General features: G+C 59.6%; 4 protein-coding genes across 11 annotated transcripts in view; 1 reads left to right on the top strand and 3 right to left on the bottom strand.

Annotated features, from left to right (window-relative positions):
* Positions 1 to 300: 300 nt before the first annotated feature.
* Positions 301 to 5889, bottom strand: HYAL3 (hyaluronidase 3). 4 transcript variants are annotated; one of them, XM_065933628.1, is made up of 4 exons: positions 5827 to 5889; positions 1402 to 2312; positions 1097 to 1186; positions 301 to 979 (listed from the first exon to the last, which is right to left on the bottom strand). In XM_065933628.1, exons 2-4 carry the CDS (start codon positions 2293 to 2295, stop codon positions 704 to 706), a joined length of 1260 nt encoding a protein of 419 aa, XP_065789700.1. In that variant the 5' UTR covers positions 2296 to 2312; positions 5827 to 5889; the 3' UTR covers positions 301 to 703. The 4 variants fall into 4 exon arrangements, with proteins under 4 accessions (XP_065789700.1, XP_065789697.1, XP_065789699.1 ...); XM_065933625.1 differs by lacking the exon at positions 5827 to 5889 and adding an exon at positions 5415 to 5809; XM_065933627.1 differs by lacking the exon at positions 5827 to 5889 and adding an exon at positions 2875 to 2988.
* Positions 3085 to 9648, bottom strand: LOC136166796 (hyaluronidase-1). 3 transcript variants are annotated; one of them, XM_065933622.1, is made up of 5 exons: positions 9474 to 9648; positions 8073 to 8996; positions 7614 to 7703; positions 5836 to 5976; positions 3085 to 4122 (listed from the first exon to the last, which is right to left on the bottom strand). In XM_065933622.1, the coding sequence occupies exons 1-5, from the start codon at positions 9492 to 9494 to the stop codon at positions 3235 to 3237; spliced, it is 2064 nt and encodes a 687-aa protein (XP_065789694.1). In that variant the 5' UTR covers positions 9495 to 9648; the 3' UTR covers positions 3085 to 3234. The 3 variants fall into 3 exon arrangements, with proteins under 3 accessions (XP_065789694.1, XP_065789696.1, XP_065789695.1); XM_065933623.1 differs by lacking the exons at positions 3085 to 4122; positions 5836 to 5976 and adding an exon at positions 6706 to 7431 and having other exon boundaries at positions 9474 to 9630; XM_065933624.1 differs by lacking the exons at positions 7614 to 7703; positions 8073 to 8996; positions 9474 to 9648 and having other exon boundaries at positions 3225 to 4388; positions 5827 to 5962.
* A 2899-nt stretch (positions 9649 to 12547) lies between these two features.
* HYAL2 (hyaluronidase 2) lies at positions 12548 to 17698 on the bottom strand. Of its 3 annotated transcripts, none has more exons than XM_065933629.1 (4): positions 17564 to 17698; positions 14470 to 15449; positions 13679 to 13768; positions 12548 to 13274 (listed from the first exon to the last, which is right to left on the bottom strand). In XM_065933629.1, exons 2-4 carry the CDS (start codon positions 15397 to 15399, stop codon positions 12864 to 12866), a joined length of 1431 nt encoding a protein of 476 aa, XP_065789701.1. In that variant the 5' UTR covers positions 15400 to 15449; positions 17564 to 17698; the 3' UTR covers positions 12548 to 12863. The 3 variants fall into 3 exon arrangements, with proteins under 3 accessions (XP_065789701.1, XP_065789703.1, XP_065789702.1); XM_065933631.1 differs by lacking the exon at positions 17564 to 17698 and adding an exon at positions 16504 to 16640; XM_065933630.1 differs by lacking the exon at positions 17564 to 17698 and adding an exon at positions 16283 to 16409.
* CYB561D2 (cytochrome b561 family member D2) overlaps positions 16528 to 18147 on the top strand; it is a 28128-nt gene continuing 26508 nt past the window's right edge. Inside the window, exon 1 of the mRNA XM_065933640.1 lies at positions 16528 to 16650. The gene's annotated coding sequence lies outside the window, so the exon portion shown is untranslated. The remainder of the gene's footprint in view (positions 16651 to 18147) is intronic.

The following is an 18147-nucleotide window of genomic DNA, read 5'->3' as shown; positions in this document are numbered from 1 at the left end:
CCGAAACTTCTATTCCCAAGGTGCTGCGTGCGCAGATTACCGGCGCTGGGCTGGGCGCAGAGCACCTCGGGAATTGTAGTCTACTCCGGGGGGCCCATAAGCCCACGGCGCCCCAGCTGAACTATGCACCCACAATGCCCTGCGCCCTCCCCCCAGCACGTGTAGTCATTAACTCTGAAGCTGCCCGCACGCTGCTGTCCACCACGCAGGACCCGCATCTCTGCATTTTGCAGCAGGACGCTCACCACGGGAAGGGTGGTGGGTTTGGAATAACTCGGGACCAGCCAAACATCATGCAGTGAGAGAAAAAGTAACTTTATGATGAAAGCAGAGTAGAGACAACAGCTTAGCACTTAACAGATGTTATCCAGGATCTCCTTGGGGGCCCCACCCCCTGCCCCTGGACCGGTCTCCTGTGACCTCTGTGCAGACTCAGTGAGGTGTAGAACAGAGCCCTGAGCTGGCAACCTTAACCTTTTGGCATATTGCTTTCATGTCAGGAGGGATCAGAGGGCCTCTGGTTTTAAAATGGTGTGTTTCTTCTGGCCTCTTCCACTCCCCAGGGGTGCTATGGGAAGTGGAGTATATGCATGGGAGAAGTGACAATAAGCTACATAGAACAAGAGGGGGGACAGAGTCCTCCCTCCAGGACTGGAAAAATGACAGCAGGAACAAGACAGTCAGGGGCAGGTGACTCCTGGCTTTATGTTGCTTCTTTAGGCCCAAGCTCAGGCCTGGGCTCCTGGCAAGTAGGGCCAGCCCAGCCCTGGTAACAGCGGCAGCTGAAGGACTCCCAAGCTCCAGGGCTGCCATCTGGCTGCAGATGCAGGAAGACTTCTAGTTGTCCTGGGTTTTGCCAAGCACAACGGCCATGGCCATGGCACCGCTGGTGACTGCAGGCCACGGCTGCCCTGGTCACGTTGATCACATAGGGACCCAGGGTGCCCAGTAGGTAGTCATGGAGATGCCAGCACTTCTCCTGAGGAGAAGGGAGGGACATATCAATGCTCCTGTCTCATGGCTCTGCCATGGTCTTTTCCCGTCTCTGGGACCCCAGCATGGGCTGTGTGGCAGACTGGAGGGGGGCAGTGATCACCTCAGAACTGGAGAAGCTCAGGTCCCCCCAGAGCACCACGCCGGCTGCCCCCAGTGCCGCGCTCACACCAATAGTCTGCACAAGTTCGTCCTGGGGGCAGAGAGCTGCTAAGCCAGGGCAGGAATGCCCAGCTCCTTCTGTCCTTAACTCTACCTTCAAGAACTTTCATGGCTCACTGCATGATCTGATTCCACCTCTAGAGGAGGACCCCTTGGCCCTGAGCCTCTTTGAGTGGCTTCTCAGGCCCTCCACTCAGAGAATGTCATGCCTCCCCATCAGACCCCTAGATTTCAGCTTTCACTCACCTGGGACAGGAACCTCCCAGAGCTCCGGTGTGTGAGGCGGGCATAGGCCAGGACAGGCAGGGGATGTGGGTGCCCAGCGACAGCGACACGGAAGGCCTCCTCCAGGCGGTATCGGACAAATGCCTGGTGGTGAGCAGGTGGTAGCCTGGGTGGGAGGTATATGCTGGGGAAGAGGGCGCTGGAGGCGGCCCAGAGCCAACGCAGCTGGGTGTTGCGGGCCAGGGCAGCAGCATGGCAGTGGCCCGTGTAATTGGAGGCCGTACCATGCCAGCCATTGCCACAGGCTGGGAAGCGATAGAAGCCCCAAAGCCCGTGGGGCTGCAGCGCCCGGCCGAGCCACAGCGTGTCCTCCATCAGTGCTCGGGCTGCCTCTTCGAAGCCAACGCGGGCCTTATGGAGCTGCTCCTGGGGATCCAGGTTGGGGAATACCCATTGTGCCCAAGCCCAGGAGGCAGCCCGATAGACGCGGCGGCGGCCCCAGTTCCCGGCCCAGAGTGGACACCATTCTTCCCAGTCCAGGACTGCTAGGCCAGCGAAGCCCGGCCACAGGCTGCGGCGGATCTGATAGGCAGCCCGTGCCAGGTGGCGGTCCAGAGGCACAGCCTGTGGGATGCCCCCATTGTGAGCTGTGCCCCTTGGCCCAAGGTAGGGGTAGAAGCCGAGCCGGTTCTTGTAGAAGATGGTGACATTCTGGCCGTGGAAATGCTGGCCACGGTTGGCTGAGATGCCCAGGGCCTCAAGTGGCAGGGGCACGCCAAAGCGGTTCTTACAGCGTGCTGAAGGCACGTTCCACAGCACCGAGAAGGGGCGTGCAGGGGCCCGCAGCAAGGATCGGCCACACCCCAAGCACAGGGTCACCCCTAGCACCAGGGCCAGGCCTAGCTGCATGGTCATGCCCCAGGGATGGAAACCTGCAGGAGAGAGGGGGTGTGAGCTTAAGAGTCCATGGCCATGGCCACTCCTTCCCCACAGCAGATCAAGCTGGGAAGACTCCTCCAGCTCCTCCTCACAAGGAAGGGAGGTGAGCAAAGCATGGTTCCTAAGGGGTCTTGTAGACCTCTCAGAGCAACCCCAGCCCAAGCTGGCCTGGCCATTTCCCTTCCGGTGTTGTCCATCTCTACCATGGCACCACTGTGCCCTCTGACACCTCTCCCACCCTCAGCTCTCACAGGTCCCCTTTTTTCCTCTGCCCATTATGTTTCTTGCCCCAAGAACACTCAACCTCCACTCTGCCTGACTTAATTCCTACTCAGCACTCAGGTCTCTGCTATGATATCATCTTCTGGCGCAAGTGGAGGGAGGACATTTGAGCTCCCACTGTCCCAGCATAGGCCCTGTCACTATACGCCTGCCCTGTCCCTTGAGTTGAGACCATATCTGTCTCGTTCCTCCCTGCCTGTGCCCAACCCAGGGCCTGTCACACAGGAGGTGCTCAGGGAATGGTGATGAGTGAAGGTGGAAAGAAAGAAACACCTTGACGCCTGAGGCAGGCAGAATGAGAGGAGCAAAGGGCTTTCCCTCCATCCATGGCCCTGAGGCCAAGGTGCATCTGGGGGCTCCTGCAGGGATAGCGGACCTAAGAAATGACTGGGAGATGAGGGTGGGGGTCAACAAATACACTGTCACAGACACACCCAGTAGAAGCCTTTATTCAGCCACACTGAGAGCTCTGAGCCACAGCCATGGTCCCATCTCCATTGGCACTCAGGAAACAGGCCTCAGTTGAAGCCGCCCTCAGGGGCTAGAAGCTGAGGGATGGCCAGTGGGCTGAAGCTGCTACTGTCCTGGGCAGTCACTGATCCAGAAAGACAGCGTCTTGCCCTGGGAATAGCCTCAGATGTCTTTCTCCATCCAGAATATGGGGCGTCCTCTCAGGTCTTGGTATTGTGTCTCCAGGGGGCTTTGTGGAGGGGGCCCTGCTGGAGGTGGGGGTAAGGTGATCGGGGGTTCAGGCAGGGGAGGGGGTGGCAGCAATGATGAGCCCTTGGGGACTTTTGGGGCAGCTTGGGCAGTCAGGCTAGGGGCCTTGCAGGGTGAGCGGGGAAAGGGGGTCCTGGGGAAGGCATTGAGCAGGGTGGCAGGCAGTCGCCGGCTGGTGAAGACCAGGCCCTGCACTGGCTCACCCAGCCGGTAGCCCAGATGGGCATAAAAGTGCAGCTGATCATGGGTGGTGAGGTGTAGCCGGTGGAAGCCCCGGGCCCGAGCAAAGGCTTCAAGGCCCTCCATGAGACGGCGGCCAAAGCCACGGCCCCTCAGTGCCCGGGCCACCACCACGGTCTCCACTAGCAGGCTCTGGGGCCGGTCCAGCACCCGGGACAGGCGGGCATGGCCCACCACAATGGGCGCTGCCTCTGATGTGGGTCGGGGGCTTAGCAGCATCAAGCAGAGAGGAAAGGCATCTGAGGACTGGCCCAAGGAGTGGAGGCGGGAGGCGCGGCTGCGGGGCCACTGCTCGTTGATGAGGTCGGCACAGGCATCCAGGAGCTCGGGTCGGCAGTGCACAGGCTCCAGGGTCAGCTCAACCAGGTTGGGGACTGGGGTCTCCTCTGGCTGGCGTGCAGGATCCAGGATCAGCTGAGCTGAGCCAGAACTGAGGGTCATCTCTGGATGGCATGCGGAAACCAGGGTCAGCTCAGCTAGCCTGGGGCTCAGGGTCAGCTCTGGCTGGTGTGCAGTATCCAGGGTCAGCTTGGCCAGGTTGGATCTCAGGGTCACCTCTGGCTGGCATGCAGAATCCAGAGTCAGTTGGGCTGGGTGGGTACTCAGGATCGGCCCCACCTGGTGCACAGGGTCTAGGCTATGGATGAGCATGCCTCGGTCAGGGCTCAGAGTCAGTTCTCGCCTACATGTAGGATCCAGGCCCAGCTGAATCAGGCTAGGAGCCAGGGTCATCTCCTGCTGGGGTACAGATGGCTCAGGGCCAGGCAGGGGATTAAGGCCACAGTCTCCAGGTAGTGGGGTCTCCTCAGAACACAAGGTTGCTGCTCCTGTGGATAACAGCCATGCTGGGCTGTGCCGGAAGGAAGACGGGGTTGGGGCAGGGAGTGCCTGACAGAGTGCTAGGGAGGGCCATGCATCCTGGATCTCATCTGATGGCCCAGGTGACCTGGGGGATCCCATCCCTTATACTTGGGGGCGCCGACTCAAATGAAGAGCAGAGGGGGTGGGTCCAGGGTGCTCTGCCTTATACTGGACGGGGGCTGAGGGCTAAAGGCTAGGGCCGGCCCCAAGAACTCAAGAGGCCTGGCCCCAGTCTGCTCTGGCTACCACTTTGTCCTCCCTAGGACAGTAGATTCCGCCCTACACCACTGCAGGTGGCTGGCCATCAGACAGAACATGCAAACCAGACGCCACAACCCCCTGCTTTAACCCCAGCTACCCCAGGAACTCTCCTCTCCCTATTCCCTACTCCAAGTCCTAGCCTTTTTGAACATCTGGGCCATGCCGGCCACTTAAGATCCTGGGTTGCCATTCACCCACCCATCAGGCTCAAATTTCACCTCCCTGGACTGCCTTCCCTGCCTAGAAGACAGAATCCATGGCTCCCTCCCCAAAACGGCCCAGCTTGGGACACTTTGATTGCGTGGGGACCCAACTGCCCCTCAGAAGGGGCCTGGCTCATACAGCAACGTGGCTCCTGCAGGCCTGGTTCCTCACTGGTCTGTTTCGTAGCCACTCTAGATAAGAACCACAGCTTCCTTCCTACACACACAGGGGTGTCTAACGGCTAGCAGGTTGGGGGCTCAAACCTCCTGCCCCCAAACTCCATTGCTTGCCCATCCCACCTCAGGCTCTGCTGGCAGGAGGGTCTATGCTGGGGGATTTCTAGCGACAGGTGGCCTCTGGGCCCCATCTTTCTACTCATCTGCTTCAGAGAGGATGCGCTGATTCTCTCCCCATCCCCACCTCCCCAGGAAGACCCCGTGAGCTTGAGGCCAATTTCACACCGGTCAGTAACAGGCAGCCCCCTTCCCTCACACCCCTTCCCTCACAGAGGGTTATAAGCCTCTCACCTGCATCAGCCACCTCCGCAGCAGCTGCACCCCTGGACCAGGAGGGAGGAAGCCCCAGGATCCGCCCCCTGGGCCTGGAACCCCAGACTTCCCTCACAGACTTAACCCCTTCTATGCCGACCCCACCCACTGTGAGGCGGGGCTCCCGGGTCCACCGAGAGAGGCGGCAGTCTCTCCTGCCTCGATTTCCCCCTTCCTCCCAGTGGGTGACAAACCGTGGAGTCTGGGGGTGGGGGCTTCGGAAGCTAGACTCTGGGCGGGTGTGGCTCAGCATGCTTTGGGAGGGAACGAAAGACGCAGGGAGGGCGTGCGGGGCGGCTTAGTCACTTGAGAACTGTCCGCGCGGAGCGGACGGGGAGAGCGGGGGGGACAGTGAGACGAACGCCGCGCGTGGGGACGGAGTAGTACTGACATGTTATACCGGGCTCCGGGATGCTCCGCGTCCTCGCTTCTCCTGGATCGGTATCTCGCTGTCTCTGGCTCGGACCCCTCCGGCTCCCAGCGCTCGCCCCCTAGCGCTGCGGCGGACGAACTGCAGCTGTCCCGGTCCGCGGCACACCGCCTAGAACAGGGTCTTCCGGGCGGTCAGGCCCGCCCCGGCCGCCCGGTACCTCCGCCTAGGCCCCGCCCCCGACCCGGCGGGTCGTAACACCGACCTGACGCAGGCTGGTCTCTACCCGGTCTCTAGCTCTGTCCCTCCCACCCTGGTTTATCGTAGCCTCGCTCCCAGTGACCCTGGCTCCATCTCGGGTTGGCTGGGCTTCCGTCCTCGCCCTGCCCCAGCCTCAGATAGGGCTCGCCCAAAGTTTAGCTTTGTCTGGGCTCACGCTATCCCTCCTGCGCGGCGTGAAAACGACCAGGCGGAGCTTCTACTTCAGACTTGGGCCCCACACTGGGAAGCAGCCGCCCTCGGACACACATCAGAGTGAGAGAAAAGAACTTTTCCAGCACCCTCTGGGTACCAGCGCCTGGACGTTTTAGGCCCTCAACAAACAGCTTTTGAAGTTAGAATCCTGTTTTATTTGCTAGGCTGCTACCTCTGAACGGATTGAGAGTGCAGTGCAGAGCTGGTTACTATCGACTTATCAGTTGGAGCCAAAAGGTTGTACCTCTGGTCAGGCAGCCCGGGTTTGAATCTCAGCTGCTCTGTTTTCTGGCTGTGCAACCTTGGGGAGAGTGCTTACCCTCCCTGGGCGTGCCTCAGTTTCCTCACAGCGTCGTGTTAGGATTGCACAGTTAACTTAGTCTACTTAAAATGCTTAGCACAGGACTTGGAAAGAGTAACGCCCAGTGAATGTCAGTTTATTTATTTGTTATTTGTTTAACCGCACCACGAAACATGCGTGATCTTAGTCTCCGCCCATGGATCAAACCGTGCCCCCTGCAGTGGAAGCTCCACGCCTTAACCTCTGGATGGCCAGGGCAGTCCCGAATGTCAGTGCTTGTGGCTGCTTGTGTTTGAAGACTGACTCAGTGTCTCCGGAGGAAGTATTTTTGACCCTGTCGGGTGGATGCCCAGGGCTCTAACTCCTTATGCAGCTATATTGGTCTGTAAGCAGGTGTGCACGCACTGGTGTATGCTCATGACACTGGCTGAATGGACTTCTGACTGTAGCCATGACTCCCGTGCCTGCCTGGACTTGGGAAAGCCCTAGCCAGGCCCAGACTGCATCAGGTACCCAGTGTGTGCCTGTGCCAGTCACCGCATGCCCCACTTCTCACACCGTTTCCCCTGCCACCCTCGATAGCAGCGACATTCGAACTCCACCGCCATCCGCAACCGATCCTCGAGTGAGAGGGCCCCTCGTAGGGTCACGGGCCCACCACCAGGCGTGGGCTTGATGGAAAAACCGGTGGAGTTGAGGATGAGGCGGGCCTTGGGGTAACTGGGGCGCCGGGCACAACGGCCATGGCCAGAGCATAGGACCTGACTGCACAGATGAGCCCCGCTGGTCACATTCAGGATGGAGGGTCCCAGCACCATGTCCACATACTTCTTGATGGCCTGGCATGATTCCTAGGTGGGAAGGGGAGCATCAGGGACACCATGGCCATGCATGGGTCCACCTAGGACACTGAAGCATTTGCCTTCTGGCCAGCCAAGGCTGCAGGAGTAAAAGGTGGGCTGGGGTCTCACCTGTCAGCCTGGCAGCCCCACCCCTGCCCCCACTCTCACCCCCATCCTGGGCCTGAGCTCACCTTGGTTCTTGTGTTCGCCCAGCTCACCCAGAGCACCACTCCCGCTGCCCCCTGGGCTGCACTCTCCCCCAGGGTGTGTTCCAGCTCCTCCTGGGAAAAGGACAGAATAGCTCTGAGGGGGCCTCCCTGGCTTCCCATAGCAGGCTGCTGAATCACTATTGGATGGGACAAATAATTCATCTCCCCCACTGGGGGCTGCTCTGACCTTGGTGGCCAGAGGCAAGCCTGCCCTCCTTCTAGCCTGTGAGTGCCATGCAGGCAGGGACAATTTCTTTCTGAAGAATGTTGAATTGTCTGTGGCTAGCACAGAACTTGGCACACAGGAGGTGCTCAAAGAATATGAAAGGGAATGGATGAAGGTGCCCCGAGGCTAAAGTGCCCCAGGGCTGTGCGACCTCAGGTGCTGGACCAAGGCCTGGCGAGGCAAGTCACGGGTGGGCAGGGTTGCAGGAGACTCACCGGGGGCAGAAAGTGGTCAGTCATGTCGTAGAAGATCTGCGTGTAGGGCAGCACCAGCAGCTCGGGGTCCGCAGCACCCGCCGCCACACGGAATGCCTCAGCCACACGGTGCTGCACGTACATCTGTGCCTTCTTCGTGACCTCCAGTGCTGCGGGCAGGTAGATGCTGGGGTAGAGGGCACGGCTCTGGCTCCACAGCCACCCGAGCTGGTCATTCTGGGCACGGATGTTTTGTGGACACTGGCCGGTATAGTTGGGACTTTTAAAGTCATAGTTGTAGCACTCAGGGAAGTTATAGAAGCCCCAGAGGCCCTGAGGCCGCAGTGCTTGTCCCAGCTTGAGGGTGCCTGCCATCCACTCCTCTGCAGCCCCCTCGAACTGGTCCTGAGCTGCAGCCTCCACCCGAGGAGCTGGCCAGTCTGGGTGCTGCTTCTGTACCAGTGCCCGTGAGCGCTGCCGGTAAATATCCTTGGTGTCCCAGTTGAAGGCCCAGCGCGGGCGCCATGCCTCCCAGTCAATGACTGCCAGCCCTGAGAAGTGAGACTCAGGTATGGCAGCTAGGATGTCCTGGAATGTGTGGGCCAGATGGGCATTCAGGCTGGCATTCTGGGGCAGGCCACCAAACACAGGCTCCCCAGCGGATGTATAGTAAGGGTAGGTACCCAGCTGGGAGCTGTAGAAAATGGTCATGTTAGGGCCGCGGAAGGTCTGCCCCGGGTTGGTCACCACATCAAAGATACTGATGTCCACGTCCACGCCGTGTTTCTTCATACACCACTCGGTGTTAGCGTTCCAGATGGTGGTGAAGGGCTGGTTGGGTACCACAGGGTCCCGGGAGCCTTGGGTCATGCTGAGCAAGTTCAGGAAGAAGGTGCAGACAGGAAGCAAGTGGGCTGCCATGGCCCAGGGCAGGTGTAGGGAAACCTGGCCAGGGAAGGCAAAGTGGAGAGCAGGCCTTGAACTCTCTGACCCCTACTAAGGGCAGGCAGGACAAGTCCCTTTAATCCACTTCTGCTCTGGCTTCAGGCAAGTATGGACCTGCAGGGCTCAGCGTGGTCAGAGGGCAAAGGAGAGGCAATGAGGGGAACACAGCCACTAGAGGGCACACTCGACTTGCCTCTTGGGGCAGCCTCTGTCTCCCTTCCAAGTCTGGTCTTGGCTTAAGCTCGCCCACCCCCACTTCCCCAAGAGCCATAGAACCCATGACATCTGTCTAGAGAAGCGTGGCTGAGAGCCAGGTCCTCAGCCCCCAAGCTGGCAGATGGATGGAGGCAGGGGCTTCCCTGTCTCTTCTGCCAGGAATCCTGGCCAGCCACTGGAGAAGGGGGCGCTCAGTGACGCAGGAAAGGTCAACCCAGCCCTTCTGTACACCCTCCACTCTGCCCACTTGTCCCTGCTGACCTCAGGGCTGAAAGGCCTCATTCTCCAAACTTCCTGACCCCTGGGTTTGGGCCTGTGCAGGCATCAGCAAGATTCTGTTCCTTAACTCTGGTCCCAGGCGCACCGACACTCTTGGAGGAAGAAAACTGCTGCTGGAAACGCTGAGCTTTTGTAGGGGGTCACCCCACCCAGTCTGGGGGCGGGCTGAGGGGCGGGCCGTGGGTGAGAGGGCTGGGCCAAACAGCTGAGCCACCCCTGCGCTCCTAGCCAAAAAAAAAAAAAAGAAAAAAAAGCCCTTGGTAGGAGGTGGGACTGGGCCAGAAGTGGCCACGCCCACCCGGTCAGCACTGGGCTGGACTGTCTGTATCAGGACTCGGGTGGGTTTACTTGGGATGGGGCGGGAGTGGAGGCAGTGCGTGGGGGCTGTCTGGGTGGCAGAACCCACTGGGCCGGCTTGTCTGTAAAACTGAAGTCTGGGTGCTTTCCCCACAGAGCTGAATTATGACATCTGTGGGCACTAGGCACTTTCACTTTTGTTGACCCCTTTCTTAAAAAAAACATTTTAAGGGAATCCCCTGGTGGTCCAGTGGCTAAGACTCTGCCCTTCCAATGCAGGGGGCAGGGGTTCGGATTAGGGAACTAAGTTCTCACAACCTTGAAGTAAAAAAAAAATATATATATATATTACAACTACATTGGTATAAAGACAGATATAATCTAGACTGAATTCATTATTTTATATTAATATTTTCTTCTGATTAAAAAAGGATAAAATTAAAACACTTTTTGCAGGCTTGTATAAATACTGTGGCCCTGTGCCTACCGTGCCGAGTGGATAAGTCGCCCCTGCTTTAGGGACCTGTGTTTGAAGTCAGGGCTGCGCGGTCACCCTTTGTGTACGTGCTGGCTCAGCCACTGGGCCTTTATGAGGCTCGTTAGTGACCATCTGGGCCTCTCCACAAACTCCAGGAGAGTGGGTATATCCAAGCGTGGGACCGGTGCCCAGGACCTGGTGTGTTTGGGACCCTGTTGTCCTATGACCATGAGACCCCATGCCTGTGTGACCATGGGTAGCAGCACAAGGGAATCAGTGATGACACACTTGTTCTTTCCATTGTGATTCCCCTTGTTTGCTGATTCAGACCCTAGTAACTGAGACCTTCGAGGTGCTCGGGCCCAGGCTTGCCTGGCCGAGTTGGGTGAAGGAAGCATCACATCCGTGGTCCAGGGGAACGCGCTGCCTGGGTCTATAGCCCAGTCTGAACCTGAGCTCACGGCCCCCCGGCACGGAACACAGTTGGCTACCATCTGGACTGGTCCTCTAGGCTGGCTAGGATGAAGGGGGCAGGGCTGAAGGGGAGGAGGGTCCCGGGTATTGGGGGCTGTGAGTGCCCCAGCCAGACCCAAGCATGGGATCTACCCACGACAGTGGTAGCTGAGGATTCTGTTCAGAACGCAGGGTCCCCCAGGGATGAGCATTAGTTTTAGAGATCTTGGCACAACTCCCAAGGGCTGAGGGGACAGGAGATCATCAAAGTAGCCCCTGACCCCCTCTCCCCAAGGCTCCACCCTACCTCCTGAAACTGAGGTAACTCCTACGTTACCCCCTGAAACCTATGGCTGCAATCGGCACAATCCGGCCCAGCAGCGTTCTCTGGATTCCCTGAACGTATGGGCTTCCCAGCGGGCTCAGAGGTAAAGAACCCACCTTCCACTGCAGGAGACAGGTCGGAAAGATCCCCTGGAGAAGTAAACGGCAACCCACTCCCACATTCTTGCCTGGGAAATCCTATGGACAGAGCGGCTGGCAGGCTGCAGTCCCTGGCGTCACAAAAGGGCTGGATACGACTCTGTGACTAAACCACCGCCCCTGGGGATGGCTGTCTTTGGGGTGGTTCCCGGGCGCACCCGCCCAGCCCTGGCACGCGTGTGGCTCAGGGCCTTCACTGAATAGGTGAGACAGTCACCGCCCTCAGACAAATCAGGCCTGTTGCCACTCTAGAGCTGCCTGGCAGACCCCCAGTCACACCCCTGCCTCAAATGCTGCATCCTCCTTTGTGTTCGGTCTTCCGCCAGACTGTGCCCGTGCTGTTCCCAGCATCACGTTCCCCCCTTTCAAAACTCAGTGTAGAAAGCCCTTCCTCAAGGCTGCTTCCCGCATCCCAGTGGTGGCGTCAGGACTTCCTGAGGAGGGGTGCCCTTCTTGCCAAGGGGCAGTTTCCTGAGTCTGTCTCCCCAGAGTCGGTGTCAGCTGAGGGCAGGGGCTCAGTCCTGGTGTGGACGGGAGGAATGCAGGTATGGGTCCACGGCTGGAGGGAGGGGCAATGCCCCACCCAGGGTAACTCACAACAGAAGCAGAGGAAGTGAAGCAGGTCTGACTGCTCCAGCTACTCCTCCTCTCCCCTGGGACAGCTGGGGACAAGCTATGCTCTCTTGTGGCCAGGACAGGGCGGCCTGTTGAAGAAGGCCCCCCGCTCACCCCATCATACATCTTTGCAGTGGAACAGGGAGTGGGCCTCATGATTCAGATCCCGGTGCCCTGCTGGCCTCCCCCTGACCGTACCCATTGGAAGACTCTGACCCAGACGGGGAGAGGTGCGTGTTGCTGAAGTCCACTGCCCTTGAGAACAGGGAGTGGAGGAGACGCCCTTGCCTTTGAGAATAGCAGGGAGGAGCGATCTGGCTACCTGCCCAGCCAGGGAAGATCAAACATCCGTTTCCCACTTTCTCCCTGGGTGGGCGAAGCGAGGAGACTGGCACCAGCCCAGCTGGGGCTACAGCACCAAGTAGGAGCAGCACAGGGGCCCTGCCCCTCACAGAAGGCTGGACCCAACTGCTTTCCAGTCAGCGTGGAGAAAGCGAGGTCCTTGGTATTGGCGGAGAATGGGAGTCCCTCCGCTCCCAGTGGCCAGTGCCCTCGCAGGACAGCCAAAGCGGGCAGCTCGGGCCTGCAGATCCCAGTGCACGTGTGTTATAGATGAGAAGGCCCCAGCAGAGAGTCTCAGAGACACCGCTGAGCTCAAACCTTATTTGGAAGAGCCTGAAAGCGCTCTCACATGCCCTGGCCCAGGCACGGACAGTCCAAGCAAAGAAGCAGTTGTTTTATATTTAATTTACAAAAGAGACCCCAAAATAATAATAATAAACTATCCAGGGGCAGGGGAGTAGGGTCAGGTCCTCCCCGGCCCAGCCGTGCCCCTCTTCCTCTCTGGCAGGGAGAGATGGGGCCTTCCAGGGGACTGCCCCTCCCCCTTAGAACAGGGGGTGGGAGCTGGTATGGACATCCTACCGGGCATCCCAGAGGGCTCTGCCCCTCCAGACTCTGGTTTGTCCACCCCTTGCGGGCTCCTACATGCCTGGCAGATCCCTTGTGGCAGAGGCCAGCTAGCCTGGCAGCTGGGTGAGAGACCCTTACGAAGTCCAGGTGAGGGCCAGGACTGCCACTGCCAGCAGGCCAGTGAGGTGGGACCCAGCCCGGGCCGCATGGGCACCCCCGGCTGCCCGCCTGCGGTCCCAGTGGCATTGCTCACCGCCCCAGCCTAAGTAGCACTGGCAGCGAAAGTGCGTCTGCAGGTGGTTGCGGTCGGCCCAACTGAGCTCCCCCTCTGGTCGCAGCCGCGGCTCGTCAGGTGCATGGCTAGGCACTAGACGGAAGCTGCTGGCACTGAGGTGCAGGAAGGTGTGTGCGTTGGGGTCCCGGCGCACACAGCGCCCATGGCCGTGGCACTGGGCCCAGCTGCAGTACTGGGCAGCCCAGGACACATTGACGACATAGGGTACCAGCGACCGAGTCAGATAATCCTTGAGGCGCCAGCAGGTCTCCTGGGGGCAGAGGACAGGGAGGCGGGTCAGAGGCCTCAGCCAACATGGAAACTCAGTCCACACTGGGTGACAGGACCTTCTTTTAACAGCGAGTGACACACGCAGGCACGTACGCCTGAGCCCTCACTGTTCCCGTTCCTTCTAAGAAGAGGGTGCGGGCAGGGACTGGAACCCAGCAGGGCAGGTGGGGCAGGGTGGAACTCAACAGCTGGTCAAGACAGCACTCCCTCTTCCTGGGTGAAGGGCAGGGGTGGGGGTGGGGGTGGATCCTGTCTTCTCTGTTGGGACAGAAGCTGCCTTGGGAAACAGAGGAGGGGAGCACTTTGAGGTTTGCATTCAAAAGCGCAAACACTCTGCCTCTCCCTGCAGGCTCAGCTCTGGTTGGCTGGGTGGGTCTTACTTACGTTGCTGGTGGTGAACCCTGCGTCACCCCAGAGGATAACGCCGGCTGCACCCAGGGCAGCACTCTCACCAATGGTGGATATGAGATCCATCTGTAGGGGAAGCGGATGAGACCACAGGGTGAGAAGGACAGATGGGGTAGGCAGGCCCTAGCCTGTACCCATTTCCTGACCCCCGACTCCAGCCCAGCCCTCCCCTTCCCAGGCAGCAGCTGTTTCACTTTCTCCTTAAATGTTTAAGCCATTTCCACCCCCACCCCCCACTTTGGCCTCCGATTCTCAAGCCAAGGGCCCACCTGAGCCTGGCATGAATCTATCAGTCGTGTCCAACTCTTTGCAACCCCATGGACTGTAGCCTGCCAGGCTCCTCTGTCCATGGGATTTCCCAGGCCAGAATACTGGAGTGAGTTTCCATTCCGTTCTCCAGGGGATCTTCCTGACCCAGGGATTGAACCCAGATTTCCTGCTTTGCAGGTGGATTTTTTTTTTACCATCTGAGCCACCAGGGAAGCCCTACATCTATCAGGATGGACTACAAAGTCAGAATGCTAGGCCCGAGGGCCTCCTCTGCCTGGATTTCCTGGGAAGTTCTGGGCAAATTTCTCAGCATCTCTGGGCCTCAATTTTCTTACCCACAAAATGGAGATAACAAGGTCACCCTCTCATAGGGTTACAGAGAGAATGAGGTGAGGGGATGTAGAGTAGTTAGTAAACTTGGGGGCAGGAGGCCCCCTGGTAACCCAAACGTGCGGTGCTTTCCCAAGGAAGAACACAGGGCCCTGGGAGGCACATACCTCGCTAAGCCCTGTGAGTCCACGGCTATAGGTGGGCCTCGTGAAGACGTAGACTGGGAGTGCATGGTTGGCATGGTGGACGTCAGCCACGCGAAGAGCCTCCTGGACACGGAAGCTGACGAAGTTGCGGCCGTGAGTGGAGGAAGCCAGTGTCTCTTCCAGGTAGACAGAGGGGAACAGGGCCGTACTCTCGGCCCAGAGCCAGGCCAGCTGGTCATTTCGGGAGACCTCAACGTCAGGGCAGCGGCCTGTATAGGTCTCCCAGTTTTGCACATAATCATGGTTGTAACAGTCAGGGAAGAGGTAGAAGCCCCATAGGTGCCGAGGCCGAAACGCCTTGACAAATCGCAGTGTCTCCAGCATGAACTGCCGTGCAGCGAACTCAAACTCATACTGCGCCTCCTTGACTACGCGCTCTGGTGGCCAATCGGGGTGGCGACTGGCCACCAACTGGCGTGATAATCGGCGGTACACATCCTTGTCCTGCCAGTTGCGCACCCATACTGGCCGCCAGTCCTCCCAGTCGATGACTGCCAGCCCTGCAGGCTCCTGTGTACGAATGTAGCGTTCCACGTGTCCCTTCAGCATCTCCAGGTGTACCCAGAGGCTGCCATTCTGTGGCACACCACCATGCACTGACCTTCCCACCGAATTGAAGTGTGGATACATGCCCAGCCGGTCACGGTAGAAGATGGTGATGTTCTGATTTACGAAACCCTCGTTAGGTGAGGCCTGCACATCAAAGGCCTTCATGTCCTTTGGGTCCAACGGCATCTTGTGGCGGGGGCCACAGTCCTGTGTGGGCACATCCCACGCGACCACAAAGGGCCGGCCCGTGAAGATGGGTGGTGCTGTGGGCTTCAGCTCCGTGGCCCATGCCACCGCCAACACCAGGGCCAGTGTGACGGCGGGGCCCAGGCCTGTCCACATGCTGGGGGCTGCAGGAAGTCAGTGTCACCTGCCGGGCACCAGCTCAGGAACTGGTGAAAAGGTGGGAGACAGCAAGTAAGTCTAGAGGATCCTGGAGGTCATCCACCCCAAACCCATCCACACTCCCAAAGCCCATGCTGCAGCAGGCCACCGTTCCCAGGATTGTTCAGACTCTATTATTAGCTCTAACAGGTCTGAAAGACCACAGGCCACTGAAGGACAAGCAACACATCCAGGTAGCTCACTGCCAGGAGTGCAAGGCTCCTTCCTGGACAAGTAGCCTATGGCTGGGCAGGAACTGCTGTTAGGTCTGTGACCCCTCTGAAACTGGACGAATTGAGCTATGGACTCACTGCCCAGAGGCTCACTCATGACTGAGTATCACCCAGGACAAAGTTTCTAAGAGCCCCAAACCGAGGCCCACTCTACCCCGTGAAGAACTCTTGGTCCTGAGAAATCACAGCATTTGGGTGAGGCAAGACACAGCTCTTGCACTAGCTAGGAAGCTGTAACTCAGCCCCGAGTTGGTATCTTTTTTAGCACCCGCCCAACAGAAAAGTGAGGCTAACAGACTTTATCTCAGCGCAGACACTCTCTCCCAGCTTGGTGGAGGCCCCGCGGGGACAAAGGGGTGGTGGATCTCCCACGGTGGCGCCAGCAGACCGGCCTTTCCCTCTACAGCTACCAGGAATGCGCGTGCCCGCGGGCCAGGCGGCCGGGGGTAAAAGCCCACTCCACCTGGCCTTTGTCCGGAACCCCGCCCCCGCCCCGCACGTGGGGGCTGAACCCTGCCGGCAAGGGGGGCGGTCTGGGCCGCCTCCCCGGGGGGCTTCAGAACAGAGCTCGTGGAGACAGCAGCTCGGCTCGCACTGCCCTCCCTCACCTCGCGCAGGGCGCCGCCGGGACCTGCGCCATGGCCACCTCCATCTCCGTCCCAGCCCGGCCCGCAGCTCTCCTAGGCACGGCCCCGGCTCAGCGCCTCTCCTGGCTCCGCCCCCCCCACCCCAGCCCGCCGGCCCTTTAAGAATCCAGCGCGGAGGCGGGCCCTGCGCAGGATTTACGGCGGGGGAGGGAAGGCGTGCCTGACTTTCGAGGTGCCAGTACCGCGCTTTGGGCTCCGAGGACCGCAGATCCTCTTCCGAGGGATGTAGCCACCGTTGTGGGACTCTGAGGTGCCTCCAAATGGGACTTTCTTCCGGAGGCTCAGCCATGAGCGCCAAGTCAGCCTAGAGTTCACCCCCTCAACCTGCGGTCAGTGGTACACTCCTCCCTGCTCAGCGACGCGGCCCGCCACTTAAAGGGACAGCGTAAAGGACGAGGGTCGGGAAGGGAATGAAAGTAGTGTGGCGTTCCCTCACTCGTCCGTAAGGAGGTGCTGTGGGACCCTGAGGCCTTGGCTGGGGGCAGTAGCGAATCTGGCTCTGCACCCCTGAGTGTAATCTCCAGTGCTGGGACCCCGCCTTTGTATGGAAAGGGGGACGGTGACCCGCAGCCTGTCTGCGGTCTCCCGGGACAGTACTGCCCCGCCCCCTTACGGTTCAGGGCTCCCCTCCCCCGACCCTGGTCAAAAGGGAATCCCCGCCCCTTGCCAGTCTGGGGCTGGGGGGGCCTAGCACCCGCGTCTTAGCCCATCCAGGGCTGAGTGGAAGCAGTGGTTGTCCTGGTAACACAAGCTCCTGGGTCGCAGTTAGGCCTGCCTGGCTGGGAGCCTATAAGCCCAGCGAGCCCTGAGGGTAGGGCGTCCCCCTGCTCCCGACTTGCATCTGGGACGGGCCAGTCCTTGAGCTTCTATCCCCTCTGTCCAGCCTCTGGGGGCCCTATGGGAACCCCCAAGTGGTTCTTTCAACTCTGAGAAGGCTGCCACCCTTACAGAAGTTCCTGGCCGAACGGCAGAGGAAACCGGCTCAGCCAGAAGTGTTCCCTTGGGCCTCCGCTGGGTATCCTGTCTTTTCGCCCTGCACGCCCCTCCCTCTGGGGGGCAGGCTTGGCGCTACAATGGAAGCGAGAATTCCTTACCTCTTCCTAAATCCGCTTCCCCGGGGTCCCCAGCTCCCCAAAGGGCCCGGGTCTGCTTGGCCAGCCCATTCCCCGCGCACACGCCTGGGAGGAGAGAGAGGGAGCGCCATGTACCAGGGCGCAGACCAGTCGTCTGCCCTGGGCTCACCTGTGTGGGAGTCCGTCGGCCCAGTAGGTCGGCGGTCTCCCTCCTTCCCGGGGTAAGTCTCTAGCCAAGCTACTCGCGCCAGCTCCTGCCCTTTGGGCAGCCCGCCGGCGACTTGATAAACCCCATCCCTCCCACCGGCTCCCGCCTCCCACCCCAGCCCTTTATCCTCACTTCCTGCTGCCCCTCAAAGAGGAAAGGGCCAGGAACAGGCGCGGGGGAAGGGACCGCCTTGACCCTGTTTCCCTCCGGTCTGTCCTGCTGGCTGGTTGCCTGCCCCGCCCCTCCCCTGAGTAGGCCCTGGCCCAGCAAACTACACCAGGTGACAGGAAGGCTGGGGGACCCAGTCAAGGTGCCAGCCTTCCCCATGCTGACAGCTTCCCAAACCTGCCCCTAGGGCTGAGGCCCATCCTCAAATCCAGCAGCTTATGAGTGGAGGGGCCCTGCTGGTGGTGCTTTGGGAAGTAAACTACTTGGGGGATGTTTGGCAGATGGTTCCCTAAAGCAGGTGGTGAAGAGAACCAGCCCTGGGGTGGGGGGTGTTGGGGGAACTTACAGGAGTTGAGTCATCTTTTTTTCCACTGAGA

This window comes from Muntiacus reevesi, chromosome 4 (genome assembly GCF_963930625.1).
Source record: "Muntiacus reevesi chromosome 4, mMunRee1.1, whole genome shotgun sequence".
Taxonomy (NCBI): Eukaryota; Metazoa; Chordata; class Mammalia; order Artiodactyla; family Cervidae; genus Muntiacus; species Muntiacus reevesi.
Note: the sequence above shows the minus strand (reverse complement) of the source record. Positions and strands in the feature narration are given on the sequence as shown.

What these genes read in the sequence shown, in the direction of transcription:
- HYAL2 (XM_065933629.1), bottom strand. Translation starts at nt 15,399, where the DNA reads ATGTGGACAGGCCTGGGCCCCGCCGTCACACTGGCCCTGGTGTTGGCG. An exon ending in GACTCACAGGGCTTAGCGAG is followed by an intron (nt 13,769 to 14,469) that starts GTATGTGCCTCC and finishes CTTCCCCTACAG; the next exon opens with ATGGATCTCATATCCACCAT. An exon ending in CAGGGTTCACCACCAGCAAC is followed by an intron (nt 13,275 to 13,678) that starts GTAAGTAAGACC and finishes CTCTGCCCCCAG; the next exon opens with GAGACCTGCTGGCGCCTCAA.
- LOC136166796 (XM_065933622.1), bottom strand. Translation starts at nt 9,494, where the DNA reads ATGAGGCCTTTCAGCCCTGAG. An exon ending in TGAGGCCTTTCAGCCCTGAG is followed by an intron (nt 8,997 to 9,473) that starts GTCAGCAGGGAC and finishes TTCCCTGGCCAG; the next exon opens with GTTTCCCTACACCTGCCCTG. An exon ending in GCGGAGCATCCCGGAGCCCG is followed by an intron (nt 4,123 to 5,835) that starts GTATAACATGTC and finishes TCTGCATGCCAG; the next exon opens with CCAGAGGTGACCCTGAGATC.
- HYAL3 (XM_065933625.1), bottom strand. Translation starts at nt 5,688, where the DNA reads ATGCTGAGCCACACCCGCCCAGAGTCTAGCTTCCGAAGCCCCCACCCC. An exon ending in CTGGGAGGTTCCTGTCCCAG is followed by an intron (nt 1,187 to 1,401) that starts GTGAGTGAAAGC and finishes CTCTGCCCCCAG; the next exon opens with GACGAACTTGTGCAGACTAT. An exon ending in TGAGCTTCTCCAGTTCTGAG is followed by an intron (nt 980 to 1,096) that starts GTGATCACTGCC and finishes CCTTCTCCTCAG; the next exon opens with GAGAAGTGCTGGCATCTCCA.